The sequence below is a fragment of the Halichoerus grypus genome, chromosome 1 (assembly GCF_964656455.1).
Source record: "Halichoerus grypus chromosome 1, mHalGry1.hap1.1, whole genome shotgun sequence".
NCBI classification, from domain to species: domain Eukaryota; kingdom Metazoa; phylum Chordata; class Mammalia; order Carnivora; family Phocidae; genus Halichoerus; species Halichoerus grypus.
In genome coordinates this window covers 187,448,446-187,473,933 of record NC_135712.1, presented here as the reverse complement: position 1 = coordinate 187,473,933, position 25,488 = coordinate 187,448,446, and the positions used below count along the sequence as shown (strand labels likewise).

The window sequence follows — 25,488 nt, the reverse complement described above, 5'->3', positions numbered from 1 at the left end:
TGGGAGTCATATCTTAGAATATTAATTCCTCATTAAGTCTTAAGTTTGTTTGTTTTTTTTTAATAGGAAGAATCTTATATATTCTTTGAGCTGAAATGACAATGAGAAATCTGGTCGCCCCCCACCGAGGCAGACTGCAAGGTGGGGTTTTCAGTGCAGGCGAATTTGCTGGCAGGGAGAGCTAAAGAGGAGAGGGAGAAGCAGGGCCGGGTGGGGACAGTGTCGGCACCACAGTATAGGTCTGATCTCTCTGAACAGGGAGGGAATCTAGGAGGACTGCCTGGAGGCAGCTCTCAGAAAGTCTTGGCCAGGCCATTGAAGCACCTCAGAGCCAAGAGTGCATGTGAGAGGCGTCCTGTGTTGGGTTCCCCTGCCATGTGGAGTCACTGACTAGACCCATCGAGACCGGCCTCCATGAGAACAGTGCGGTCAGCCCTGAAGGGGCAGCAGCTATTGGCTGGCAACTAACAAGGCTCCTCCTGGCAGTTTGTCTCCAGAAGGAAGATCTTGGGCATGTACCTCCCTTGGCTGGCACGGAGGTTCACCTCTTCCTTCCTAATCCCATTTCCAAAGAGGTTTTTACTGGGTCCTCTCACTTTTAAAATGCTCACAGGTTCTTAGAAGCAGTGCTTGATCCTGTCGTGTGTAGTGATTAAGTGCGTAATTGAGGCATCCCACGAAGCTCGGCAGAGAGAGCACAGCAGACGTAGACCTGCCCTCCTTGCATTTATAAGGTCTCCAGGGACACATACGGTTAAGCATTGTCATTGCGTTACTAAAGAGTGGGGAGCAGCAGGTTTAACTCAGACTTGGGGGTATCGAGGAGGCACGTCAGGCAAAGTGACCACTTAGACCTCAGGAGTTCATCGAGAGTGTGCGGGCGGAGGAGCGAGCGGTCAAGGTTTCAAGCGGCGCCACTGTCGATGGAGGTCTCTGGTGGTGGAAGTGCATGTAGCGTGTTTGAGGCTCTGCGCTCGGCAACATTGCTTCTTTCCTGCCGGCGAGAGAGATCTAGAAACCTCTTGGCAAACATAAAGTGTTGTTTCTTATGTGTTCATGTTCCTATGTAAATTGTGATTTTTACAAACTCGAGAGCCATGAAGCAATATAAATAGAATGGAGAGATGTGATTTGCCATTGATTCTGGTCCCATCTATCCATTGAGCAATAGATGGAGGCACTAAAATGTATCTAATCAGCTGTTTTATTTACACACTCCCACCAATACTCACTGGGGAGGAAAGATTTAGGGAGAAACTGTGAGTCCTAGTCACAGCATTGACTTAGTCATCTACAGTGCTTTTTGTATTCAGGAACTGGTGCTTAATAGAAGCCACACCTGGAGTGCAAGCTGGTGCAGCCACTCTGGAAAACAGTATGGAGGTTCCTCAAAAAGTTGAAAATAGAGCTACCATACAACCCAGCAATTGCACTACTGGGTATTTACCCCAAAGATACAAATGTAGTGATCCGAGGGGGTACGTGCACCCTGATGTTTATAGCAACAATGTCCACAATAGCCAAACTGTGGAAAGGGCCAAGATGTCCATCAACAGATGGATGAAGAAGATGTGGTATATATATACAATGAATATTATGCAGCCATCAAAAGGAATGAAATCTTGCCATTTGTAACGACATGGCTGGAACTGGAGGGTATTATGCTGAGCAAAATAAGTCAATCAGAGAAAGACATGTATCATATGATCTCACTGATATGAGGAATTCTTAATCTCAGGAAACAAACTGAGGGTTGCTGGAGTGGTAGGGGGTGGGAGGGATGGGGTGGCTGGGTGATAGACATTGGGGAGCATTGTGAATCACAGACCTGTACTTCTGAAATAAATAATACATTATATGTTTAAAAAAAGAAGATAGTAGGAAGGGAAAAATGAAGGGGGGGTAATCGGAGGGGGAGATGAACCATGAGAGACTATGGACTCTGAAAAACAAACTGAGGGTTCTAGAGGGGAGGGATGTGGGGGGATGGGTTAGCCTGGTGATGGGTGTTAAAGAGGGCACGTATTGAATGGATCACTGGGTGTTATATGCAAACAATGAATCACGGAACACTACATCAAAAACTAATGATGTAATGTATGGTGATTAACATAACATAATAAAATAAAATAAATAGAAGCCACACCTGGTAGAAATATTGGTTCTGAAAAACTTTGTCTAGTTCTGTTTTTTTAAAAACCCATTTAAGGAAAAAAAAAACAAAACAACTTGTATGTGAATTGGTATAGAATCGCAACCATCCTTAAAACTAGTTTTACCCAATTGACCAATGCTCAGAAATGTACATTATATCCTATGTCAATTAAAAAGTATTTTTTTTTCCTTTCACATTTTTGGATTACCTGCTTTTCCGTTCTTTTTTTATAATATCCACTGAAGGAAAATCGAGCAGGCTGTTTGTGTATGTATTTTAGAATACTGTGAAAATGCATCAAAACCCTAACCACTCCCTCTTGTCAATCATCTAAGAGAGACCATTTTTTTATTTTTGCAAGGAAACTTGCTAGTAGTGATTGCTTGGTTGTTGAGCTTTGACTCTCTGTCTGTGTTTTCCCATCACCCCCCTCACCATCATCTTCCACTGAATGTACCACCTTAGTGAGCAGGACAGTACCTTTCTCTTTGAGAGGAAATGTGAGGGGGACAGTTAGAAATTGCCTCAGACACTGGCCAGAGCCAGATGGCTCATCCCCCTGTTCTCCCTCCCCAGGTTCTTCCAAGAAAGCTGTCAGTGAGAGTACAAATAAATGATCACCTGAGAAGCACCGTTCAATTAAAGAAAGTCACAAAACAAGGTTCTTGCAAGTTTTTCAGTGATGAAAGTTGGGACTGTGTCAGGATCAAAACTTTCTTTGCAGAATAGCTTCCCAACTGACTCGTTTATTCACTGGGTTCATTTTTGGGATGTTGTACACCCATTTTCTCCCCTGCCCTGGGATACTCATCAACTCACCAAATCTATGGACAAAGTCATAGAAGAGCTAGAGTTCAATCCAGGCATTTGGCAGAAAGGGAAGAAATAAAGGAAATTTGCGAATATACGTGACTACCTGGCCAAGCATTCCCATGCGGTGGTAGGAGCTGACGGGTCTGCATCTGCTCTTTTTTTCCATATTCCACTTGCTGGAATTGAGGTTCCTATAATCAAGAATAACGTGAAAGAGAAGAGACTCCAGACCTGGAGTGATCTGAATTTCTTCTAAAACAGTGGATAGGCTTTATCTTATACAACTGCTGATACATCACCCACCACATGCACTATTTAAAAAGAAAACAGCCCAGGGCCTGGCCCCCTTGGCACTTCGGGACAGCCATGGTGGGGATGCAGATGGTGCAGCCTTTCTGAAAGCCATGTGGCCATTTCTGCCAGAGTCCCATCTCTGCCTTATCCTCTGAGCTGGCAAGTCCACATGTAGGTATGTACCCAAGAGAAATGTCCACAGAAAGATTTGTCCGTGGGAGCTTTGTTTATATTAGCCCCAAAGTGGAAACAGCCTAAATGTCCACCAGTGGGAGCCTAGATATGCAAACTGTAGAATGACCAGACAGTGGAATATTATGCAGCAATGAAAAATAATGAGCTACTTGATTTACATGAAAACAGAAGAGCACATACTGTATGGTTCCATTTCTGTCAAGTTCAAGAACAGACAAAACTAATCTTTGGTGATAAAAGCCAGAATACTAAGGTGGAGGAGTATAGTAAAGGAGAAGAAACATGAGGAAATTTCCTTGGATGATAAAAATATTATATATCTTGATCAGGAAGATGATGAGATAGGTAATAATATAAAAATTCACCACACTGTCCCCTTAGATTTGTGCTTTTGACTGTTTGTAAATGAAAGAATAGCCCATGTATACTACACATTGACTTCTCAAAGATAATACATTCACAAAGCTCAGACATCTGGCAGCATGTACCACATAGTCAAATATTAAAATTCCTGACAGAGTCCAGTGTCGGCAAGGCTAAGAATGCCAGGAACTCTCACACTTTTCTGGAAACAGTTTGGTGGTATCCAGCCAAGTTGATTCAGTACACCAGCTCCTGTGTATGTCTCCCAGAGAACGCAGATAAAAGTGTACCATGAGACGCGTACAATTATGTCAGTGGCGTTGTTTTCCCTAGCTGCCCAAACCTAGAAAAGCCTCACATGCCTGTCGTCGGCAAGCCAGATAAACACAATGCAGTCCTACAAGAGAACATTTCACCCCGATGGAAAGGGGTGGAATCTTGTGCCTCTCCACAAACCTAAGCACATCTGAGAACCACAAAGTGAAGCAAGAGTCTGAAGAATGCATGGAGTATTTATCAACATAAAGTTCAAAACCTAAGGAAACCCAGCCTGTATTGTTTAGAGGATGCACGTATAGGTGGTAACCCTAAAGGAAAAGCAAAGTCATGATTACTTTTAAAAAGAGGATGGTGGTTACTTCTTGAGGCAGGTTGGGAAAGTGATGAGGCTCCCGCTCAGGGAGGGTAGCAAGGGCTTCTCCTGTTCTCGTCACTCCAGGGTTCACTTTAGGATTATTTGTCAACAGTATATTTGTGTTATCTATTTATGTTTTGGTCACCTTGCTGCATGTGTGTTAAATTTCACAATCAAAGACAGTCACTAGCTTTAGAAAGTAAGAGATTCTGACTGTGCTTTCCTCTGGGACACATCAGGTCTGAGGGGCTTTACAGCAAGCAAACAGGGGGAGTGACAGCACTTTTTAAAAAAAAACTTTCACCATAAGTACCCCTGACAGGCTGTTCAATTCTCTACAAATTGGTTGCAGGCCAAAGAAAGAACTGTAGCTGCCTTGGGATTCTGTCATTACGAGATGACTTTGAGAGCCGATAACTCCTTTTGGAATTGAGAAAAAGGAAATCAGAAACAAAGAGGATGGGGACTCAGGTCTCAGGTCTAAAAACAAAGGCTCCCCACTGCTGCTGAGCTGGTGCACGCTGGCTCTGCACCAGGCAAGGGTCTCATTAGCCCGACAGGCACCATGGAATCCCCCAGAAAGCCTCTGAGACGCAGCGCTCGTGCCCCCCATGATAGAGAAGGGCAAGCAAAGCTAGCCTTGGCTGGGTGGCTTGAACCAAGGTCTTCATGACTTGAGACTGGCTCTCATAACTCCTGGACCATCTCCCCCTCTGCTCTCTGCCAAGGTCACACTACCTGCCTCTTTCAGCCTTGATTGAGGTTCGTCACCTTGACTGTGGAAGGGGCAAGTGAAGAAATACTTAACAGGACCGTAGTCTGTCCTCATCACTCTGGCATCATTGTGATTATCCCCAGGCTCTGAGATCTGGACATAAACTCTCTGTCTGAGGCTAAATGGCGCAAGTTCCCAGAAAGCATCTTGCATGAACTTTAGGAGAAAAGGACAAATCCCAGAAAAAGGGACTTTCGGGGGAAATTAAAGTATTGGGCAGAAATAGTCTGTGTCATGACAACCCAGCAGCAAGAATATGGGGCAGAGATGCATTGATATGGTTTGAGGGGTTCTTGCCTGTTCTGTATACGTGAACTGAGTGAACTTGAAGCTTCTTTAATCATAGAGTCTAACCATTGTCCCATCCATGGAGGGCCTAATAAGTGATAGTCAAGGTGTTGAGGGTTAAATGATGAACAAGCTTTTCCCTGCCTTTAGGGAAATTTTAATATCATGAGAATCCCCCCCCCCTTTTTTTGGCCTTCCCATTCCTGTTGCTGAAGATTAAAAAGACTAATATTCTTCACCTGCAAAGTAATCTCATGTGTTCATATGAATAAGCAATTAGAACTTTGGAATGAGTTTTTTGAAAAGTCTGTGTTACAGAATATGTTTAAAGAAATGGAATTTGTTATTTTTCCCTGATAATATGACTCTTAGGAACATTGGATTCTGGAAGGATTCTGGAACAGTGCTTCAGAGTTCCAGCTGTCTTGATTTTGAATCCTGACTCTCCAGCCTGGGAGCCGTGTGATCCTGCACAAATTGCTGCAACTGTCTGTCCCTGGGGTTCCACCTTGTAAAATGGGGATAAGGAAAGTACCTGCCCCAGAGGTATTAATGCTAAATGTATTAGGATAGGGAAAGAACCGAGAAGGAAGGGCGCCTGGCATGTGTCCACTCTCCTGTAAATCGGCGGCGAGCAAGTACAATCTGTGAGCCAAATCTGGCCTGCTGCCCACTTTTGTAAATAAAGTTTTATTGGAACACAGCCACACTCGTTTTCTGACGTATTGTCCATGACTGCTTCTGCACCACCACAGCAGAGGTGAGTAGCTGCAACAGAGATACTCTCTGGCCTGCAGAGCCTTAAACACTTACTCTCTGGCCCTTTACAGAAAACGTTTATCAACCCTGCCTTACGTAAGCGGTAGCAATTCCAGCAGCTCTCCTAATAGAGTTGGCTTCTCCCAGGGGCTGGTTCATGTCGGGATAATGCAAATACCTACTCGGGCCATTACTTACCTACCATTTGATAGACTTTACGGAGATGGGCTTCAGTTGATCTTGCTCAGATCACCAGCCAGTCCGAATGTGTTTCACCTGAATTAATGAGGGCTGTGTTTTAATTTTTACCTCAGAGAAAGAAATCAAATTATTTTCTCCCTTTTGAATGGGAAGCCCGATGTTATATTATTGAGCAGCCCACGGATAGTTTTGAACATCTTAACACACGACACAATTTCCCGTTTGAAGTTTATGTCTCCGGCATTTAATTACATGGAACTTTCCTGAAGTGTGTGCTATAAATATGCAGTACCCTGGTCTTGGCTAATTGGCTCACATCTGTTATGGATCCAGGAAGGGCAGATGCTTATCGGAACACTTTTGATCTCAAAATCTTTGAGAAGCAGGCACACTTAGGCCATTTCCACAGTTTCCTGGACCTCAGTGTGTCAGAACCACCACCATAGATGTGAGCCATTTGCGTTTCTTTTCTTAGCCAAAGCCAGGAAATGGGATGCTGTGCAGCTCCTATTTTATCACCCATAGTGTTGTGAACAATAATGTCAAGGCAGAAAAAGACTTCAAAAGTGATTCCCTTTAGGTCGGATTTGAATTTGAGGCTAGTTGTCATTTGGCCAGCCTTCTTTGTCAGTATTTGATCATTTGAATAGGATCACGGGAGGCCAAGGAAATGCCCTTTTCCTGGTTATTTCCATGGGATGTGGAGAGCCAAGAGAGAGATTAAACTGTGTCTCCTGTCATCTACCGCAAGGTGCTCGCTAGAGTACCTGGGGCTACTTTGTGTGATTTTCTCACCTGGCTATAGCCATGTCACCTTGGTGTGGGAGAGGCGCTGGGGTGTCGTGGCCCAGGGCACAGGCTCTGGGGGTGAGTACCAGTTCCGCTTTGGACTAGTCGTACAGCATGCACAAATCGCTTTAGCTTTTTGTGGCTCAGTTTTCCCTGAGGACATAGTAATGCCAGCCTTATTGGTTTGTCCCCAGGAGGCAGTGACTTCTCGTATCTACTTGTGCCTCGCACACGGTCAGCACTCAGCAACAGCCACCTTCACCGCCACCACCCCCATTACTGTTGTTACTTGTTGACGTGCCTCTGGGTGTCAGGAAGTGACTGTAGACCCCCGAGTGTTGCCGCCATCACTATCTGGGTATTGAAATAGGATGTGTGTTGCTTGAGTTAGTTGAGTCACACAAAATAAAATGAAATGAGGAAGACAGTGGTCCCCAAATGATTTGGAGTAGTCAGTCCCTTTGAGATCAGGCAAGAGGGTCAGGGGCAAGGAATCAGAAAGTGTGGGAAAGGAAGAAGCAGTAGCCTCTCCTCTGTTAATGCCCGGCTGTGGACCTAGCCTTGCCCGATGTTCTGTATGTATAATCTTCATTAATCCTAGCCAGTAGCACAGTGAGGTAGATATTCTTAATCCCGTGTTACAGAGGGGTATTCGGAGATTCAGAGAGATTGGCTAATTTGTCTCAGCTCGTGGAGTGGGACAATAATTTGAACCCAGTTGTATTAGATTCTGAAATCCATTCTCTTGCCAGCTCTGCTGGGCCAGTTTCTGTCTCCATTGACTAACTTCCTGATTGTTGTCAGAACCATCTCATTCTTGCGAGCCTCAGTTTCTCCTCTGTGAAATAGGTCATTGACCGAGCATCAGAAGGAGGCTAAAAGACTGTGCATGCCTGTCAGTCATGGCCACCCTGTATGGAGAGAGGCAGCAGTGGGACTCTCAGTGACAACACTGGGTTTTTGTCACTATATGAATCTGTATAATGTAAGTGTCATGTTCATTTCTTTAATTGTTGACAAGACCCTGCTCTTTGTGTTTCTTTGGAAATATTAATGACAACATATGTTTCATTCAAATGTCAACCCTTAAATCAAAATGCCACATTCCACCAACTGAAAAGACCAGTAAACTTGAGAAGCCTAAATGTCCTTGAACCAGGGTGGATGGCTGTTTCATGACCTTGGAGCGCCTCTCTGGGTGCTTGAGTACAAGAATCTGTTTAATCCGGTAGGCCGTCTTCTGATCAAGCAGCCTTTGCTCAGAACCTGGAATAACACTAGCTATTCATGTCATAGTATGGGCCTCTAGAATTTTCTCTGGACTGTGCCTGTTGGAAAAGCCAAAGGGTAAGAATTTAATTCTCTGCCCACTGGTGGAGAATGTTTCAAAAGCAGAAATAAGGTCCACACCTCTACATTCCCATGTAGTTTGCCCCATTCATTCTCGAATGGGATTGCTTGTTGCCATCCCTTTTAAATGTCCTACTTCTCATATAGGAACAGGGGCAGCAAGCTTTCTCTGTAAAGGGATCAATAACAAATGTTTTAGGCATGGCTGGCCATAAATTCTCTGCTATAGCCACTCAACTGTGCAGTTGTAACCTGGAAGCAGGCATAGATAATTTGTATACAAATAGCCATGGCTGTGTTTCAAAAAAACTTCATTTACAAAAATAGCTACTAGGCTAGATTTGGCCCCTGGGCCACTTTTGACGTAGAGTTACTTGGTGACTTAGTTTGATCCATTTTTTTCAGCCAGGTATGAAGGACCTACTCTTGAAGGCACTGTGTTTTGTCCTGGGGGTATAGTCAGGAGCTATGGTCTTGCTGTAACGGAGCCTCCAGCCTGCTAAAGAGAGACCACTCTCAACCAGTTACACAGCCTATAATGAGACTGAGCTCTATGCAGTCTTGACCGTGAGCAAGGTATCAGCCCCTCATCAGGATGTCCATACCTACTACACAAAGTTGTGAGGCCTCATTTTGAGAAAACCTACAGCCGTGCTTGGCCCAGTGCTCACAAACCATAAATGTGACCTGGTAAAAAGATGGGGTCCTTTAATGTGAATCTTGTTGAAAACGTCATGTCAATATCCTAATGTCATCAATTCTGTGACTCTCATTTCTTCATATATTTTTTTGGTCGTATGTTTATGACAAGACATTATATTATTTTCAGGTATACAACATGATAGTATGATATATGTATATATTGTGAAATGATCACCACAACAAGTCCAGTTAATATCCCTCATCACACATAGTTGTGGGTTTTTTCATTTCTTCACAGTTTAACAACTCTAAAGTCGGGATGCATCTTACATTTGATATCATGTCATTGTCTAATTGGCAACATGTTGCCTTTAGTAGTGGCATTTGAAATAATGATGCATCTTATTCATAGTCGTTAGTGACTTAGATATGGAAGAAATACAATATCTAGGATTTATTGGTTATTTAAAATACCCCAACTACCATGCTTGTTTGTTCCTTCATTCTCTTTTCACATAACTATTAGGAACCTACTATGTTCCAGGCAGTGTTTTAGTTGCTGGGTGTATGGGGTGAATGAGAAAGGCAAGGTCTTTGCCCTTGTGCAAAATCAGGCTCTTGAGGGAGACAGACAGTAAACGAGTAAACACACATTTGGAAGGAAATGAACTAGGTGTGATAGAGTTAATGGCAGCAGGAACATACAAGATGGGGTGTTCGGGGTGGGCTCTCAGGAGATGACATTTGAGCTGAGTCCCCAAGGGTGAAAAGGAATCCCCCGTATGGAGTGGTGATGGGGAGGTGCATTCTAAGCAGAGGGAATAGCAAGGTGAGGAGACAGGTGGGTGACCAGCAAGGTTGAGAGCAGAAGTGAAGGGCTGCAGAGGTAGACAGATCGTGTAGGGCCCCAGGGCCATCGTGAGGAGTTTGGGTTTTATTCTAAAAGAAGTGGAAGCCAGTGGAAGGTTTGAGCTGGGCAGTGTCAGGGCTAGATTTATGTTTGTTAAGCTGGAAGAATTCTTAGTCTTCCATGAGATTTTCTCACCTCCTCGTGTCTACATCAGGGAAGTGAGGCACTTGGAACCCTGGGACCCAGAATGGGGTGGCAGAAAGAGCCCAGTGCTGGCTGGACATCTGAGACTGAGATTCACTCCCACCTTACTGTGTGACCCTGATCCAGTCACTTTTCCTCTTTGGACTTCATTTTCCTCGTTTGTAAAATGAAATAGAACCAATGTCCTCTGTAACTCTTTGGAACCCTGCAGTGCTTTGTGATTCTTGGGGGACTTTTCCCAGGATCCCCTCATTGTAACCTTAGGCTTGTTGCTTAAAATCATCTATCATGAAGCCTTGTAAATACCTACACCTTGAAAATGGGCCAGGCCCAATTCCCTTGGTACATCTTTCCTATTCCTTCCTGACAGCCAACATCCAGTTATATAGAGCAGGTATCATTGCTTGTATGTATGTATGTATGTATTTTTAGAGAGAGACAGCATGAGCACGGGGGAAGGGGTGACAGGTAGAAGGACAGGGGAGAGAGAATCTTAAGCAGGCTCCATGCCCTGTGCAGAGCCTGATGTGGGGCTCGACCTCACAACCCTGAGATCATGACCTGAGCTGCAATCAAGAGTCATATACTAAACTGACTGAGCCACTCAGGTGCCCCTCACTGCTTGTATTTAGATCATAAAATTAAGTCCTTGGCTCCTTCTGGGAGGCTTCTGTCACCATCTTAATTATAATCTAATGCTTTCTGACCCTCGCGATGGCTTCTAGAAGCCATGCTCCTGAATTCCCTGGATTCTGGCCCTCAGGCTCTCTATTTCCATCATGACTTCCATTTTCTGTTTCTGTGGTCAGCAGGCCCTTTAGTCATGAGCTCGTCACACCCAAATCTCCTCCCAGATCATACGGCCCATTCATGGGTGATCCAGACTTAACTCCGAGCTGCTGACTCTATGTTCTGTGTTTTGGCATCTTCACAATTTTTAGCCAAATTCCAGATTGTACTTTAACCAGCAGCTGATTTTTTTTTTCCTTCTAGAGCCCGTCAAATTTTGGGCTCTTGTACTTTTCCTTCTATCTTCCCTCTTGCTCACTTTACTCCAGCCACACACACCAGGCAGAATCCCTTTGCACTAGCTTTTCTCTCTGCCTGGAATGTTCTCTCGAGGTTGCTGCATGGCTCACTTCTGCCTTCGGGTTTTTAATCAGATGCTTCCTTCTCAATGAGCCTGCTCTTAAAATTGCTGTTTTCAGAATAGTAGTCAGAGGAGACCTCATTGAGAAATGTGTCATTCAAATATGACTAACTTGTTAGCAACTGAAAGGCATTTGGTCTAAAACCAGCCATGAATAGAGCAGTGAAGAAATGTTTCAGGCAGAGCGAAGAGCCAGTGCAAAGGCCCTGGGGTAATGTGATCATGGGACAGCAAAGAGACCAGTGTGCCTATACCTAAGAGTCAGAAAGTAGCAGTGGATGAGGCTGCAGACAGTGTGGGGGCCTATTTACACAGTCCTCACAGAATCTGGCTACTGTAATATGCTCAGCATAAAAATGCAGACTCTCAGCCCCATCCCAGACTTACTGGATCGGAATCTACATTTTAACAAGCTCCCCAGGTGATGTGCATGAACATTAACTTTGAGCAGTGCTGTTAGGAATCTTCTTCCCCCATATAGAGTGACATATGACCCAGTTTTTTCCAATGTTACTCTCTCCCTACCCTCCCCAACACAAAGCAGAAAACCAGTCCTGCCCCAGTGCTTTTAAGTTTTTAAGGAAAACATAATAGCTTTTCCTTATAAAGTTTTGGGAAATCCTGAAGAAACTAAATAATCACTGGGCTAAAAAGAGAAGCTTGGGCTTTCTTCTATTAGTTTATCTTACCCACTTCCCTAAAATTGGTTTACTGCTTTTTTGGGGGGTGGCACAGATGTTCTTCCCGTGGGGGCCACCATATTCTGCCCCATATACCTTCCAATGTAATACTTTGTTCATTGGGGTATGTGTGCTTATGTGTGTTTTCAATATAATTCCACGATTCCTGGTTACTGCATAGGTCTCATCTATATTTTGATTGTTCATTGTATCTTATAAAGGACTTTCTTTCTTTCTATATAACCAAAGCATTGAAAATATTAGGTTATTAACACACTGAAAAATGCAATCAATCAGATGATTATCATCTAATGTTTTAATGATCACATTTTTAATCCAATTATACATGTTTGAATCTTTCAAATTTTCTTTAATTAAAGATTGCCTCCTGGCACTGCTATCAGAAATAAGGAATTGAACAGAATCGAGCCAGATATAATTTAATGTTGAAAGGAAACTGCAAGGATAACTGGGCCATGCTGGGTTTAATGGTTGACCATGACTTTAAAGCCCTCATACAAAATTTCCTAATTGATAAGAAAAATTTAATCATCTTCAGATGTACTGTTTGCATTCAAATAAGGTATTTCTTTTTCTAAATAAACCTCCCCTAACTGATTATTCATATTGTCGTGCAAAATGCTTAAAAATGAAAGACAGAGTTGGGTGAAATGTAGACTACTTAATACAGTGTGTATTTAATATAAAAGTCATACATTATTCATTTTTGCAATTTGAATAACTTTGAATTTAGCATCCCTGTTCTTCATCTTTTTCTTTGATGAACAATTAATTATTAAAATATAATATTGTCTGCATACAGCACTGGGATCCTTGAAAGTGGAATATGAGATTCATTCCCTTTCAATTCTTTTATCTAGTAATGCACAGAACCTGCTTATTATGGTTTAATGGAATGAATGGTGGTATAAATAGAGTGTTTCAAATATTTTTCTCAACTAGGTAAGTGGCTGGGATAGGAATGTTTTGAATTCAAATTACTAATTTGGGTAAAGGTTGGAGGCAGCATGCCCTGATCGGGATGGGTTTGGAGTCAAACTGCCCTTTTCGAACAAGAGCCATTTAACGAGCACTTGTATGTACTTATCCTGTGCCAGACACTCTCCTGAGCTCTTAACTCACATTAACTCACTTAATACTCATTTATTCATCTGACTTGCTTAGGAGCTTGACACTATTATAATCCCATTTTGCAGACAAGGATACAGTTAAAGGAGAGGTTAAACAACTTAATCTTAGGTGAGACCTTTAAGTAGACCAGTTAGGATTCAAATCCCAGGGGCCTGGCTCTAGCACCTCTCTCTGCTTTATAATACCTACATTTATTAAGATTTTCTTAGTGGAAGAGTTTGCATTCTCACCAGGAAAGTGCATTCTTCCTTCTTTGCGGTGGCTGTACTCAGGAAGCCCTCGTCTTGGGTCCAGCCGCTTGAGCGCCCTGTGGCTTATGTGGGCTTTGTGGCCAGTGCTAAAAGTAGAAGGCTACCGTCTCCAAAATTATTTCTAATTTACAACTAAGCATTGCGAGCACCCCATTTGTTAGTGGAACACTGCCTATGGGCCTGAGCAGGAAATGGAATTTTCAGAAAGTTGAGTAAAAATTGATGTTCGTCTTGAACTAGAAAACTCAAGGAGGAAAGAAAACAACTCAGGAGTTAATTCTGTAATGTATGTTCACAAAAGAAATGATCATCAGTGCCGTGGAGGCATCAGAACATGTAAAGTTACCCCCCCACACACCCCAATTCTAGCTCTGGCTATCATGGTGACTTTTTTTTTTTTTAGATTTTTTAATTATTTACTTGAGAGAGGGAGCAGAGCCCATAAGCAGGGGGAGTGGCAGAGGGAGAGGAAGAAGCAGGCTCCCTGCTGAGCAGGGAACCTGATCCTGGGCTTGATCCCAGGATCCCAGGATCCTAGGATCATGACCTGAGCTGAGGGCAGACATTTAACCAACTGAGCCACCCAGGAGCCCCCAAATTTGTTTGTTTTGTTTTTAAGATTTTATTTATTTGTCAGGGAGTGCACAAGCAGGGGGAGCAGCAGAGAGGGAGAAGCAGGCTCCCCACTGAACAGGGAGCCTGATGCAGCTCGATCCCAGGACCCTGCTGAGATCATGACCTGAGCCAAAGGCAGACGCTTAACCGACTGAGCCACCCAGGAGAACCTCATGGTGACTTTTTCAACACTGGCAGCACCCCCCCACCCCGCCCCTGCAAACAGTTGCTTTAAAAAACAGCAGGGAAGGGGCGCCTGGGTGGCTCAGTTGGTTAAATGGCCGACTCATGATTTCAGCTCAGGTCATAATCTCAGGGTCCTGGGATGGAGCCCACCTCAGCGGGGTCTGCTTCAAGATTCTCTCTCTGCCTCTACCCCTCCCCACCGCTTGCTCATGCTCTCTTTCTAAAATAAATAAATAAATCTTAAAAAAAAAAAAAAAAAGAGGGTAGGGGAAAATGCAGCCTGTTGGCTAAATCCATTTCACTGACTCTTGTTGTATGACACTTGACCTAAGAATGGTTTTTATATTCTAACTCTAATTAAGTGAAATGTTATCCCCCCAAAAGAATTCTTATTCTTCTCATAGTAGATGTATATATTTTAAATTGTCCTCCGTTGTTATTAGCATTTTGAATATTGTTAATAAGGTTGTGGAAATGTGTTTGTTAATATAAGTACTCCTATAACATCTTTGATTTTGCCTCTTGGCCTGTGAAACCTAAAATATTTACTATCTGGCACTTTACAGAAAACATTTGCCAATCCCTGGCTTCAAACACAAAATGAGCTGGTCTGCTCTCAGCCAAGTGCTTGCCTTGATAAATCAGGGCTCCCAAGGCACTCTGGTAAGCCCCTTATATTTATGAGCTTGCTTAATTTTCACAGACTTCCTGAGGGGTAAATACTCTATGAATTCCCACTTTACAGATAAGGGAAGTAGCTCAGAGAGCTTAAGACCTTTCCCTAAAGTCACACAGCTGTTAAATAACAGTTGGTTCCAAAGCTCTTACTAGAACTTTGGCAAAGAAAATTCTAACCTGTATTGCTCAGGTTGATGGAGAATATGTCAGACATGATGCACTTTTAAGGCACTAGTAATTAGAGTTTAAAAAAAAAAGACACATGTGCAGGCATTTAAGGAAGCATAAGGTGTAGGCGGCTAGACCTTGGTAGTTCAGAAAAATAATAATAATGATAATAATATGAGTCATAAGAATTAGAATAAGAATAATATCTATCATTTATGAGATGCTTACTCTCAACAGCCTAGGAAGCTTTAAGCTCTCAACAGCCTAGGAAGCTTCAGTAACTAAGATCCCAGAGCTTACAGGTGGAGGAATTGGGATTTGGACCCTGGGGCTTGAGAATCTGCTCTCTTGCCCAACTTCTGTGTAGGGATGGAGAAGTGAGGTGCTGATGAAGACAGTGGTTGGATTTCAGTTTTCAGCTCCTGCTCTTAGGTGACACTTTCTGCTCGTGGGCTTACCGTTCCAGATCCTAAGTAGATTCTTTGAAGAAGGGATCTTATCTGAGTTTCTGTGTGCTCAAGTTTTTTGTTTTTTTTTTATAAAGACTTTTATTTATTTATTTGACAGAGAGAGACACAGCGAGAGAGGGAACACAAGCAGGGGGAGTGGGAGAGGGAGAAGCAGGCTTCCCACGGAGCAGGGAGCCCGATGCGGGGCTCGATCCCAGGACCCTGGGACCATGACCTGAGCTGAAGACAGACGCCCAATGACTGAGCCACCCAGGCACCCCTGTTCTCAAGTTTTTGACCTCCCCTCGAGTCTTCCATTTTCCCAGCAGTAAAATTAAAGAACTGGACTAAATTGGTAGTTTCCAAAGTGTCCCTATGTTCCCAGCTCAGCTTTAACCATGGTGGAGCTGCATTCGAGCTGTTACAGTTGGCTGCCTTCTGTGTAAGATTTTGTTTAAGTAAAGGGTTCCTTGGCTCCCAAAGCCACTGAACGAGGGTGGTCTAAGCCCCTTCCAGGTCTCCGAATCCTAACCCAATGGCAGTGACTGTGGCAGGGTCAACAAGCAGCAAAGCCTCCTTCTCTGTCCCCTTCCCCCATGTCTACCACCACCCCCCCGCCCCCGCCACTCATCTGATTGCACCTGCTAATCACTTAAAGCCAGAACCTGCCTCTGAAGCCCTTGGGTTGGTCAAGGACAAAAAAAGGCCCTTCTGCCTTTGTAGCAATGGTCATGCCTGCAGTTTCCATCAGTCCCTGCCAAATTCATAAGCCCGTACAAGAACTTACAGGAGACTCCCGCTCCTGCTGAAAGCAAGTGCCCTGGTGAGATCCAGTCACCTCAGATGGATGGGGCAGGTGTTTCTGCTTTATCTTTGTATGTTCCTTAAAGCCGCGGCCTCTTCCTGCAGTGGATGCTCTGGGTGGGGGCTTCATCACTGCAGGCTTCCGGGCGCTATCTTGTCACTACCTGTCTGCCTACAGCACGCTTAACTACAGCCCTAATATTGGGTCAGGCTCCTATGGGAAAACTCTACAGCTTTTCTGGTCATTCAGCCTGAAGCCCTTGATCCTAAGGCAGATTCGCATGCTGCGGTGCGATGCCAAGTTCACCTACAATGTGTGGGAAAAATGAAGATGGTGATTTTGTGGTTTGTGATGCCAGGCCCTATGCTCCCTCTATTGCTTGGGGCCTTGTGTTGGCTGTTTACATAGCTCAGGAAGTACAGAAGCAGCAAGCAAAGGCCAGAATTTCTCCTGCTCCCAGCCAACCCAGTCGCAGCCAAACACGCTTGCAGAGATTTACCCCATCATTAGGTTGCTGGTAACCAGGTTTAAATTAAAACCCACACTTGCCAGTGGGCGGAGGGGCAATTCGGTGATTTCCGGCCTTTTATTCAAACAGAACCTGCTTTTGTCATTTTGGTTATAGAACCCTATAATTTGAAGACTTTGGCATTTATGAGTTAATATTTAATTTTTCCTTAAAAATACAGAATTGAAAACCTGTATGAGAATCAGGCAAGGTTTCTGAGCCTCATGAATAACTGCTTCTCTTTCCCCAATCCGTAGTGATCTTCGGCTTAGTCATTTAAATTCTCTGTGCCTTGATTTCCACATCTGTGAAATTGGAGTATTAAAAGTACACACTCCAAAGTATTGTAAATTGAAAGCATATAGTGATGGCTTAAGAATAATGAAAGCCTGGATTCTACACTCAGCTACCTGGTTGTGCATTCGAACTCTGTAAATTGGTGATGATAATAGGATGACTTCATGGGGCTATTTTAAGAATTAAATAAATTAATCTTTATAAAGCTCTAAGAACAAGGCCTGGCACATACAGTAAGTACTGCTTAAATGTTTGCAACATGTAAACCCTTAGAATTGTGTCTGGCATATAATAATAAAGCTAAATAAATGTTAAGTTTTATTCAATTAATCTTTACCAAAAGAAAATTGCCGTTTTAATTATTTTAAAAGAGTTGATTTCTGTTGGGGCTTTTGCATATCCCCCAGTTACAGAGATCTCTCAAGTCCATGGATACACATTTGCCCAAAGACCTGTACTGGCATGAAAGAAGAGGAAGGAGGGGTGTGAACCCAGAAGGACTACTCCTGTGGCACAGATGTGTCCAGGAAGTAACCTGGAGCCCTGAGGTCCCCCCAAGGATGTCCTTGGGCCCATGGTAGAGGCCATTAGGGAGCTAAGGCAAACCATTAGCAGGACTATAATAGTCTTATTACATCCCGAAAAGGGATAAGAAAGGAATCCCAGACTTAAATTCAGGGCTAGACCTTTGGAGACCCAGAGAGAGAGTAGAGCCTTCTCTGATTTGGGAAAGAACCTGGATGATCTACTGAGCCTGATTGGGAGAACTATAATACAGTGCCCTAAACTCTGTTGCACTGTTTCTTCCTGCCTCAGGACATTTGCACATGCTGTTCCTGCAGCCCCAAATGCTCTTCTCCTCTTTTGCCCCCACCCTTCAATATTCACTGAAGTTAACTTCAGCTTCTTCATTAGCTGAGTCAGAGCTGTGCAGGCTCTGGGGTCAGAGGGCCTGGGTTCCTATCCCAGCTTTGAAACTTAGGAGCTGTGTGACCTTGGGCAGACACTAACCCCTTCCACACCTTGTTTTTCTCATAGAGTTATTGTCAGGTATCATTTTTAGGTCTCGGTTGAAATATCATTCCTTCTACTTAAGGAAAGACCCCTCTGATTTTGTAAAAAGAAGCCTATTTTCCCGGCCCCCATTTTATAAGCTCAGGGCTGTAGGTTGGTTAGGTTTCACTTTGATTTGGAGAGGTGCTGGGTGAGACTATGGTCAGATGGAACCGATGTCAGAATTGAACTTTACCGTTGGCTGACGGTTTTCTTTTCACGCTGCATCTCCCGTGCGTGTCCCAGCGTTTATGCCACTGATTGTTGGTTCCTAAGTAGCGGATGGGGAAGAGTTCGGTGGTGAAGCAAGATTGGGAAAGGGTAGGTTACATAAAATCAGGTCCATTTTTTTTTCTGCAGGACTTCTCAGAGACTTGACTATGGTAGTGTTTTGTCTGTTCTCTGGGCAGGGAGAAGGAGGGGACGGCAGGTTGCCCAGAGGCGCTCTTCATGGAACCCATTTTTCATTTTTCATGAAATACAGTGCACCATGGTGCCTCCAAACGCACCCTGGGAAACACTGCTTTGTTTGCTGTGGTCCTCCCACCACCAAATGCTAGTGCTTCTCAGGATGTAAACAAACAGAAGGCTTGTGATGTGGCACCAGCATGCCGGGGGTTTTAACTGTATGTCTACAGCATAATATGACTTATCATCATTGTGCCTTTCTTTTCCTTCTTCCTCCACACAGAGAAGGAGACCTTTCTGGATCCTTTTGTCCTCCGGGATCTCCTGCCTGCGTCCCTGGGGAGCTATTACCGGTACACGGGTTCTCTGACCACCCCGCCGTGTAGCGAAATTGTGGAGTGGATCGTCTTCCGGAAGCCTGTCCCCATCTCTTACCATCAGGTAGATATTCAGCCCCACATGGGACCTCTGTGTTCACTTGTTTTGCATTGACTTAACCATTTAACATGGCTACAACACACCAGTAAAGATGTTTTTTTATTTTTTATGTTTTGATCCTCTGCTCCCCATTGATTCCTTTTTTCTTTCCAACACACGTTTTTGAACCCAAGAATTAAAAAATATAAAACATGGGTTTCTCAGCTGCAAATTAACTGGCTGAGGAGAATTGCTGGTATGAGATCAGGTATTAGGTAAGTATTCGATCTTGAGGAGAGAATAGCTGTTCTCTATGATGATGACAGCTTGTGCCAGAAACTCTGCTGAGCTCTATATATGTGTTCACCCATTTAATCCTCAGGAACAACAGTCCTCTTTGTACCCCCCTTTTATAGAGAAGAGATACAGAAGTGAACTAACTTGCCCAAGGCCACACAACTGGTTACTAAGCCCTAGTGTCTGATCCCAAAGATCATGCTCTGAACCCCTAAACCTACCCGAAGCTCAGAAAAGGGAGAGATTTGTATACACGATGAAATGAAAGAGTAAGTACCATTGATTGAGCTCTTTCTGTGTGCTAAGCACTTTATATATGGCCAGTTTCATGGCCAAACAGCATGGAGAGATGGCTATTGCACCAGAATGGTGCACATAAGGATGTCATGCCTGGAGAGATTGGGTAACATGCCCAAGAATTCATGGCTAATGACTGTTGAGGCCAGAAACCGTGCCCAGGTTTGTCTGATTCCAAAACCCATGTTGCTGACCATTACACTGAACTCCTTCTCTCTGACTGTGGCTGGGGCTGATTTCCTAGGAGGGTGGGTTTAGAAATTGGTGAAATGGAGATGGGGTTGGGGGCTGTGTCAAAGGAAGAGGAGCCACCGGGAGGGTGGGGGTGGGAAGGGGTGGGGAGCCTTGAAATCACCTCATGAGGGATAATAGATGGAAGGCGAAAATTCCTAGAGGGGATATATTAGTCATCGTAATGCAGCATGCACTGAAGTAGAAGAAGAGTATGTTTCTTCTCCATAGTTTCAGAAAATAGAGCCAGCAATAATGGGTAGGATTCTAAGAAACGGGATTTGAGCCATTAAGCAGGACTGTCTAAAAATGGAAGGTTCTTACCAGAGCTGCTCATGGAAATGCCTTCCCAGAGTGTGGGACAGGTAGGAATAAGGGACGTTGTAGTGGGCCAGGAGAAGTTCTAGAATTATGTGATAGTATCGGTGATGTAACTGAAGACACGGGGAACAAGATTATGGATCCGGCTGCGACGGGGAATAGTCCAAAGATTTTCCTGGTAAAGGCAGAGAGTACAGAATAGGGAGTGGGGGAAATAGGGTTGGATGGTGTCCCGGTCAGGTCTGTTTTGGAGTTAAGAAACAGAAACCCACATAAGGTAGCTCAGGTAAGGGAGCATTTTAAGGAACTAGTGGTCGAGGCATCCTGAGATGGAGCCGTCATAACCAGGACTGTAACTAGGAAGCGAAGCACTCTCTGTCTCTCAGGGGCCACACAGGCTCTTAAATCTTGGAGTTTCTGCCACTGCTCTGTGATTCTGTGATTCTGTGATTCTGTACTTCTACAGAATTTTCATCCCTTCTTACTCCTTGTTTTGTTTTGGTTACCTGGCCGAATATGGTTGCTCCAGTGCCAATTGACCTTTCAACCCAAGGGCCAGCTACCAACTGACAATAGTGAGGGTCCTATTTCAGTTATTCAAGAAGATAGATTTGAATAGATGCTGGTCAGCCAACAGCTTGGCTGGCCGTGGGTCACGTGTCCATCCTCAGATCAGCAGAGGGACCAGGGAGCTTCCTAAAACATCCAGTGTTGCCGCTCTGGGAGTAAATGGGGCAGGTTGTTTAGAAGGAGCTATGTGCAGGAGAGACATATTGTCCCACTAACAAAGTCAGGCCAGACAGACTTGGCTTCACTGCTGTTGGCAGACGTTTTACTTTGAGAAAAATTTTTTTTTCCTTTAATTCTTCTCTGATGACAAAAGAAGTACGAGCAATTTGGTTGCTGAACAGGATCTGCTAGCTTTAAGAAGATAATGAAATAGGAAACGAGTTTTCTTCCTAATGGTGAAGCCAGCATTGTTTTATTAGAATAAAGTAAAATTGCAGTCCAAATATTTATATCCCCAGGGTTGGGGCAGGGGACTTTGAAAAGAGATGCTTTTTGTCCATTAAGATAGATGCTTTTGTCTTCAAAGATATAAAGGCTTGAGATAATGAGGCTAAGAAATAACAAGTCTGGCCACTTTTTTTGTAGGACACTCTGTGAAGCGGAGAGGCAAAGAGTAATAATTGTGTAGTACTGGGTTTTATTAGAATTTCAAATATTTTTGTGGTTCCAAACAAAAGGCAGAGTTGTAGGCTTGGATGTCTTGTCAAGTGTTTGTCAGTTAGAAGCATTTTGACATGTGGTAACTGGGCGTCTTAGAAAAGCCTAGTTAACATCAGTTTACCCTTCACTCCCTGCCGTTCAAAGACTCAGAAGAAGTAGTGGAAGATTTTTTCTCTGTGACTTGCAATATATGACTTGTCTCTAGGTAGTTTTGTTTCAAGGAAATAGTGAAGAAATCAATTAATCATATTGGCTTCCCAGTTTCTTTACTATAAACCATCCTTAGACAATACTTTTATCAGACACCGCCTCACCTACCTGCCCCCCCCCCACAAGGGAGGAGAAACAGCTCATTTTCATGTGGCCAAACGGGATCCTTGCTGGCACGCCTCATGGAGGTCACAGTGGTGGCAGCGCTCAGTAGGGAAACATTAGCCATCCAAGTCTTATCACTTCAGACCTGCCCACCCTGACCCTGCCAACATTCTTTCGGAAGTTAGCACAGAATGTTCATTTCAGAAAGGCAGACAGCCAATGCGGAAAAGCAAGTAGACAGAATCCCTCGTCTGCTGCTGTCAGAAAGAAAACATTCCTAGTTCCTCATCCTTCTCTTTCTCCAAAGACTGTTTCCTCTGTCTCTTCCCCCTTACACCGTGTGGGTGCCTGTAAGCAGTGAAAATGAGAATGTGTCCGCCATAAAATGCAGTGGGTAGCACTTGTATGATGACTTGTATGATGGGGATTTCTTTGAAGCCTTCCAGATATGAACAACTACTTATTTTGCCTCTTTTATGAGTCTCCTTGGACATTCAAGCCAGCCCTGTAGCCAGTGAGCTCTGACTCTGGTCCGTGTGATAAGCTAGATCCAGATACGGTGCTGCTGATGGAATCACGTGTTCGCTTGGCTGGCCAGCAGTCAGCATGGCTTAGGGGGTTGGTTCCGCTGAACATCTCCTGTAAACAGTAGGCACGCGTCGTGTCGTGACTTTATCATCCAAACAAAATGGTGGCACTGTCAGTGCTAGTTTACAAGGTCAAAGGAGCAAGACTAGCACATTGAGATGGTGCCTTTGTTGTGTTCATGATCAATCAGAGAACGTGATCATTTGAGTCCGGTATATGGGGATGTGTTTTATTCTAGAACAGTGACTCTGAAATGATGGTGCGTTGGCCATTGGAAACTATCCCAACCTTCCCTTTCCAGGACTGTTTGCTTCCTGTAGTTTAAAATATGAGACTGCCTGTAATTTTTCCTAGCATGAATTTTGTTTAAGTGCTTCTTGGAGGCGCTATCAAAACAGCAATAAATAAATATGAAGATGTCTAGTTTGTTTGCTTTTGGATATTTAATTTTTTTTTCTAACAATAAGCTGGAGTGGTTAGGAAAGGTTTATTTGCAATACTTTTTTTTTTTTAAACCAGTGTTATCTCTATCATAAAGAGCAGAGAAACTCTTTTGAATTAAGACCGTGTTCTATTCGGAGCCAGACTGCCCGGGTTTCATTCTTGGCTCCATTTTTTCAGCCAAATAATTGAGCTACTCCACTGCGTACTCTGTGCCTCAGCTTTCTTCTGTAAAATGGGGATGATAAGAATACACCACTTCACGGAGTCATTATAAAGATTAAATGATGGAACATGTGTGGCATGCCTGGATTAGTGCCTGGCACCACGGGGCATGCACAGGACATATTAGGTGGGGTTTTTTGTTGCTGTTACTAAATGATCACCAAGGCTCGAAGGCAGCACTGTCCAGTAGAAATAAAACAAGTCACATACGTGATTTCCTAGTAGCCACATTAAAAAATGTAAAGAGAAACAGGTGAAAGTCACTTTAATATTATATTTGATTCAACCCAATATATCAAAATTATTATCATTTCAACACAGGGAGCTCACCACATTTCTAGTGGAATAGCTACATTTGGCTCCTGGCTGTTGTAGCCCTCACATTTATCTCAAGGCCACAACACCTAATGAATCACATAATTCAGAACGTTCCGATTCCAACACCACATAATGCCCAGTGCATGTGAATAGAGAGGGTTTTTTTAAATGGTGGGGTGAAGGTGTCATTATTAATCCCAACAGATAGCTTTCTTTGGTGGTAATTATGGTTAAATTCGTTTCTTTTTGTAGAAGGCCTTTCTATAATTGTCTTCATGCAGAACTATCTATTGCTGCAGGAGGGACATGTCCTTGCAGTTAGCTAGCTCTTCTTGGATTTTATTTTTACATCCGTGGTTCAGTAAGTAAACTTTGGATGCTCTGAGCTGTTGGGAATTTAATATTCCATCCACTTTTGTTTAATAAGGAGGCAACACAACAGGGCCTGCCCTGTCACCCCTCAAATGTGTGGTGAAGTCGAAGTGTCTCCGTGACCTTGGGTGTGACATTTCAGTTCTTAATGCTTACCCCAGCGTTTATTATTATGTTTATAATGAACTCTGGTTTTGTTTTAAGGCCATTATATGCCCATCCTATAACATATTGTGCACATCAGCCTTTTAATGGTTCATAATTATATTACTTTTGATTTTCTCTCATTTTTCCCCTTCAGCCATGATGGTCCCTTCCACATCTCATGGACGAGAGCTCTTACTGCACACGAACAGCATGAATAGATTTCAACTTTCCTTTGATTTGAACCGACAGATTAAAAACTAATTATTCTCTGTAATATTTTTATAATAAAAACTAAGTTGAAATGATTTATATACAGTTCCAGCCAAGACATTTGCAATTCAAGGTTAAAATTGTTCTTGAAACAGCACCAGTTAATGGGACGCCTGGGTGGCTCAGTTGGTTAAGCGACTGCCTTCGGCTCAGGTCATGATCCTGGAGTCCCGGGATCGAGTCCCACATCGGGCTCCCTGCTCGGCGGGGAGTCTGCTTCTCCCTCTGACCCTCCTCCTTCTCATGCTCTCTCTCTCTCATTCTCTCTCTCTCAAATAAATAAATAAAAAAAAAAAAAAAAAAGAAACAGCACCAGTTAAAATGCAATTACAACTCCCCAAGCAGGGATAAAAGAAAGAAATGTTTTACTTGTTCACTTCAAAAGTTAAAAAGTCAATTTTACATTATAGAAATAAAAACTTTCATTTATTTTTACTAAATGATAAAGACTTCAGGGGCGCCTGGGTGGCTCAGTTGGTTAAGCGACTGCCTTCGGCTCAGGTCATGATCCTGGAGTCCCAGGATCGAGTCCCACATCGGGCTCCCTGCTTGGCAGGGAGTCTGCTTCTCCCTCTGACCCTCCCCCTCTCATGCTCTCTCTCTCTCTCTCATTCTCTCTCTCAAATAAATAAATAAAATCTTTAAAAAAAAAAAATGATAAAGACTTCATTAGTTATGTTAAAGTCCAGATAAATCCAAGTGTGTTTATTACTTACCTCTGGAAAAGAATAGGTGAATAAGTGTGGGTTTTATGTGGTGCATAGCTTTTCCTCCTTGTGCCCGCCATCTTGTTCCTGGTTCCCAGTTCCTTCTGTGTTGAGCCATAAGCTGTTTCTGTCCAGAGTGCAGAAAAGTGCAAATAGATTTATGTTGTCAGTGGTGGGTGCCCTGCCTAAGTGATCTTTCAGGGTCAGCTAGAAGGAACTCTTTGGGGACTTCTATTATCACATTCAGTAACTCCACTGCAATGTTACTCTTTCCGTGAATAATGCTGCAGGCCTGTTAGGCATGTGACATGCAGTGGCTGCGAGCATGACAGAGTCATACAGACCTAGGTTTCTAATCCTCACTTCAACGGGGGGGAGAGAGGGGAGGGCGGGATGGGTTGGGGGGGTGAGTGCACATGAGCAGGGGGGAGGGGCAGAGAGAGAATTCCAAAAAGACTCTGAGCTGAGCTTGGAGCCTGTTGGGGGGGCTCGATTCCACGACCCCAAGATCACGACCTGAGCCGAAACCAAGAGTAGGACGCTCAACCAGGCACCCCAGTCACTTCAACTCTTGTTTGCTTTGTGATCTTAGGCAGGTGC

The 25,488-nt window shown here is 43.7% G+C and overlaps 1 protein-coding gene across 3 annotated transcripts in view; it reads left to right on the top strand.

Moving 5' to 3' along the window:
- The window catches only part of PTPRG (protein tyrosine phosphatase receptor type G), a 689,740-nt gene that overhangs the window by 529,183 nt on the left and 135,069 nt on the right, over positions 1-25,488 (top strand). For all 3 annotated transcript variants that reach the window (XM_078076474.1, XM_078076466.1, XM_078076463.1), the window contains exon 7: positions 18,996-19,153. In XM_078076474.1, the coding sequence (XP_077932600.1) occupies positions 18,996-19,153 (158 nt within the window). The remainder of the gene's footprint in view (positions 1-18,995; positions 19,154-25,488) is intronic.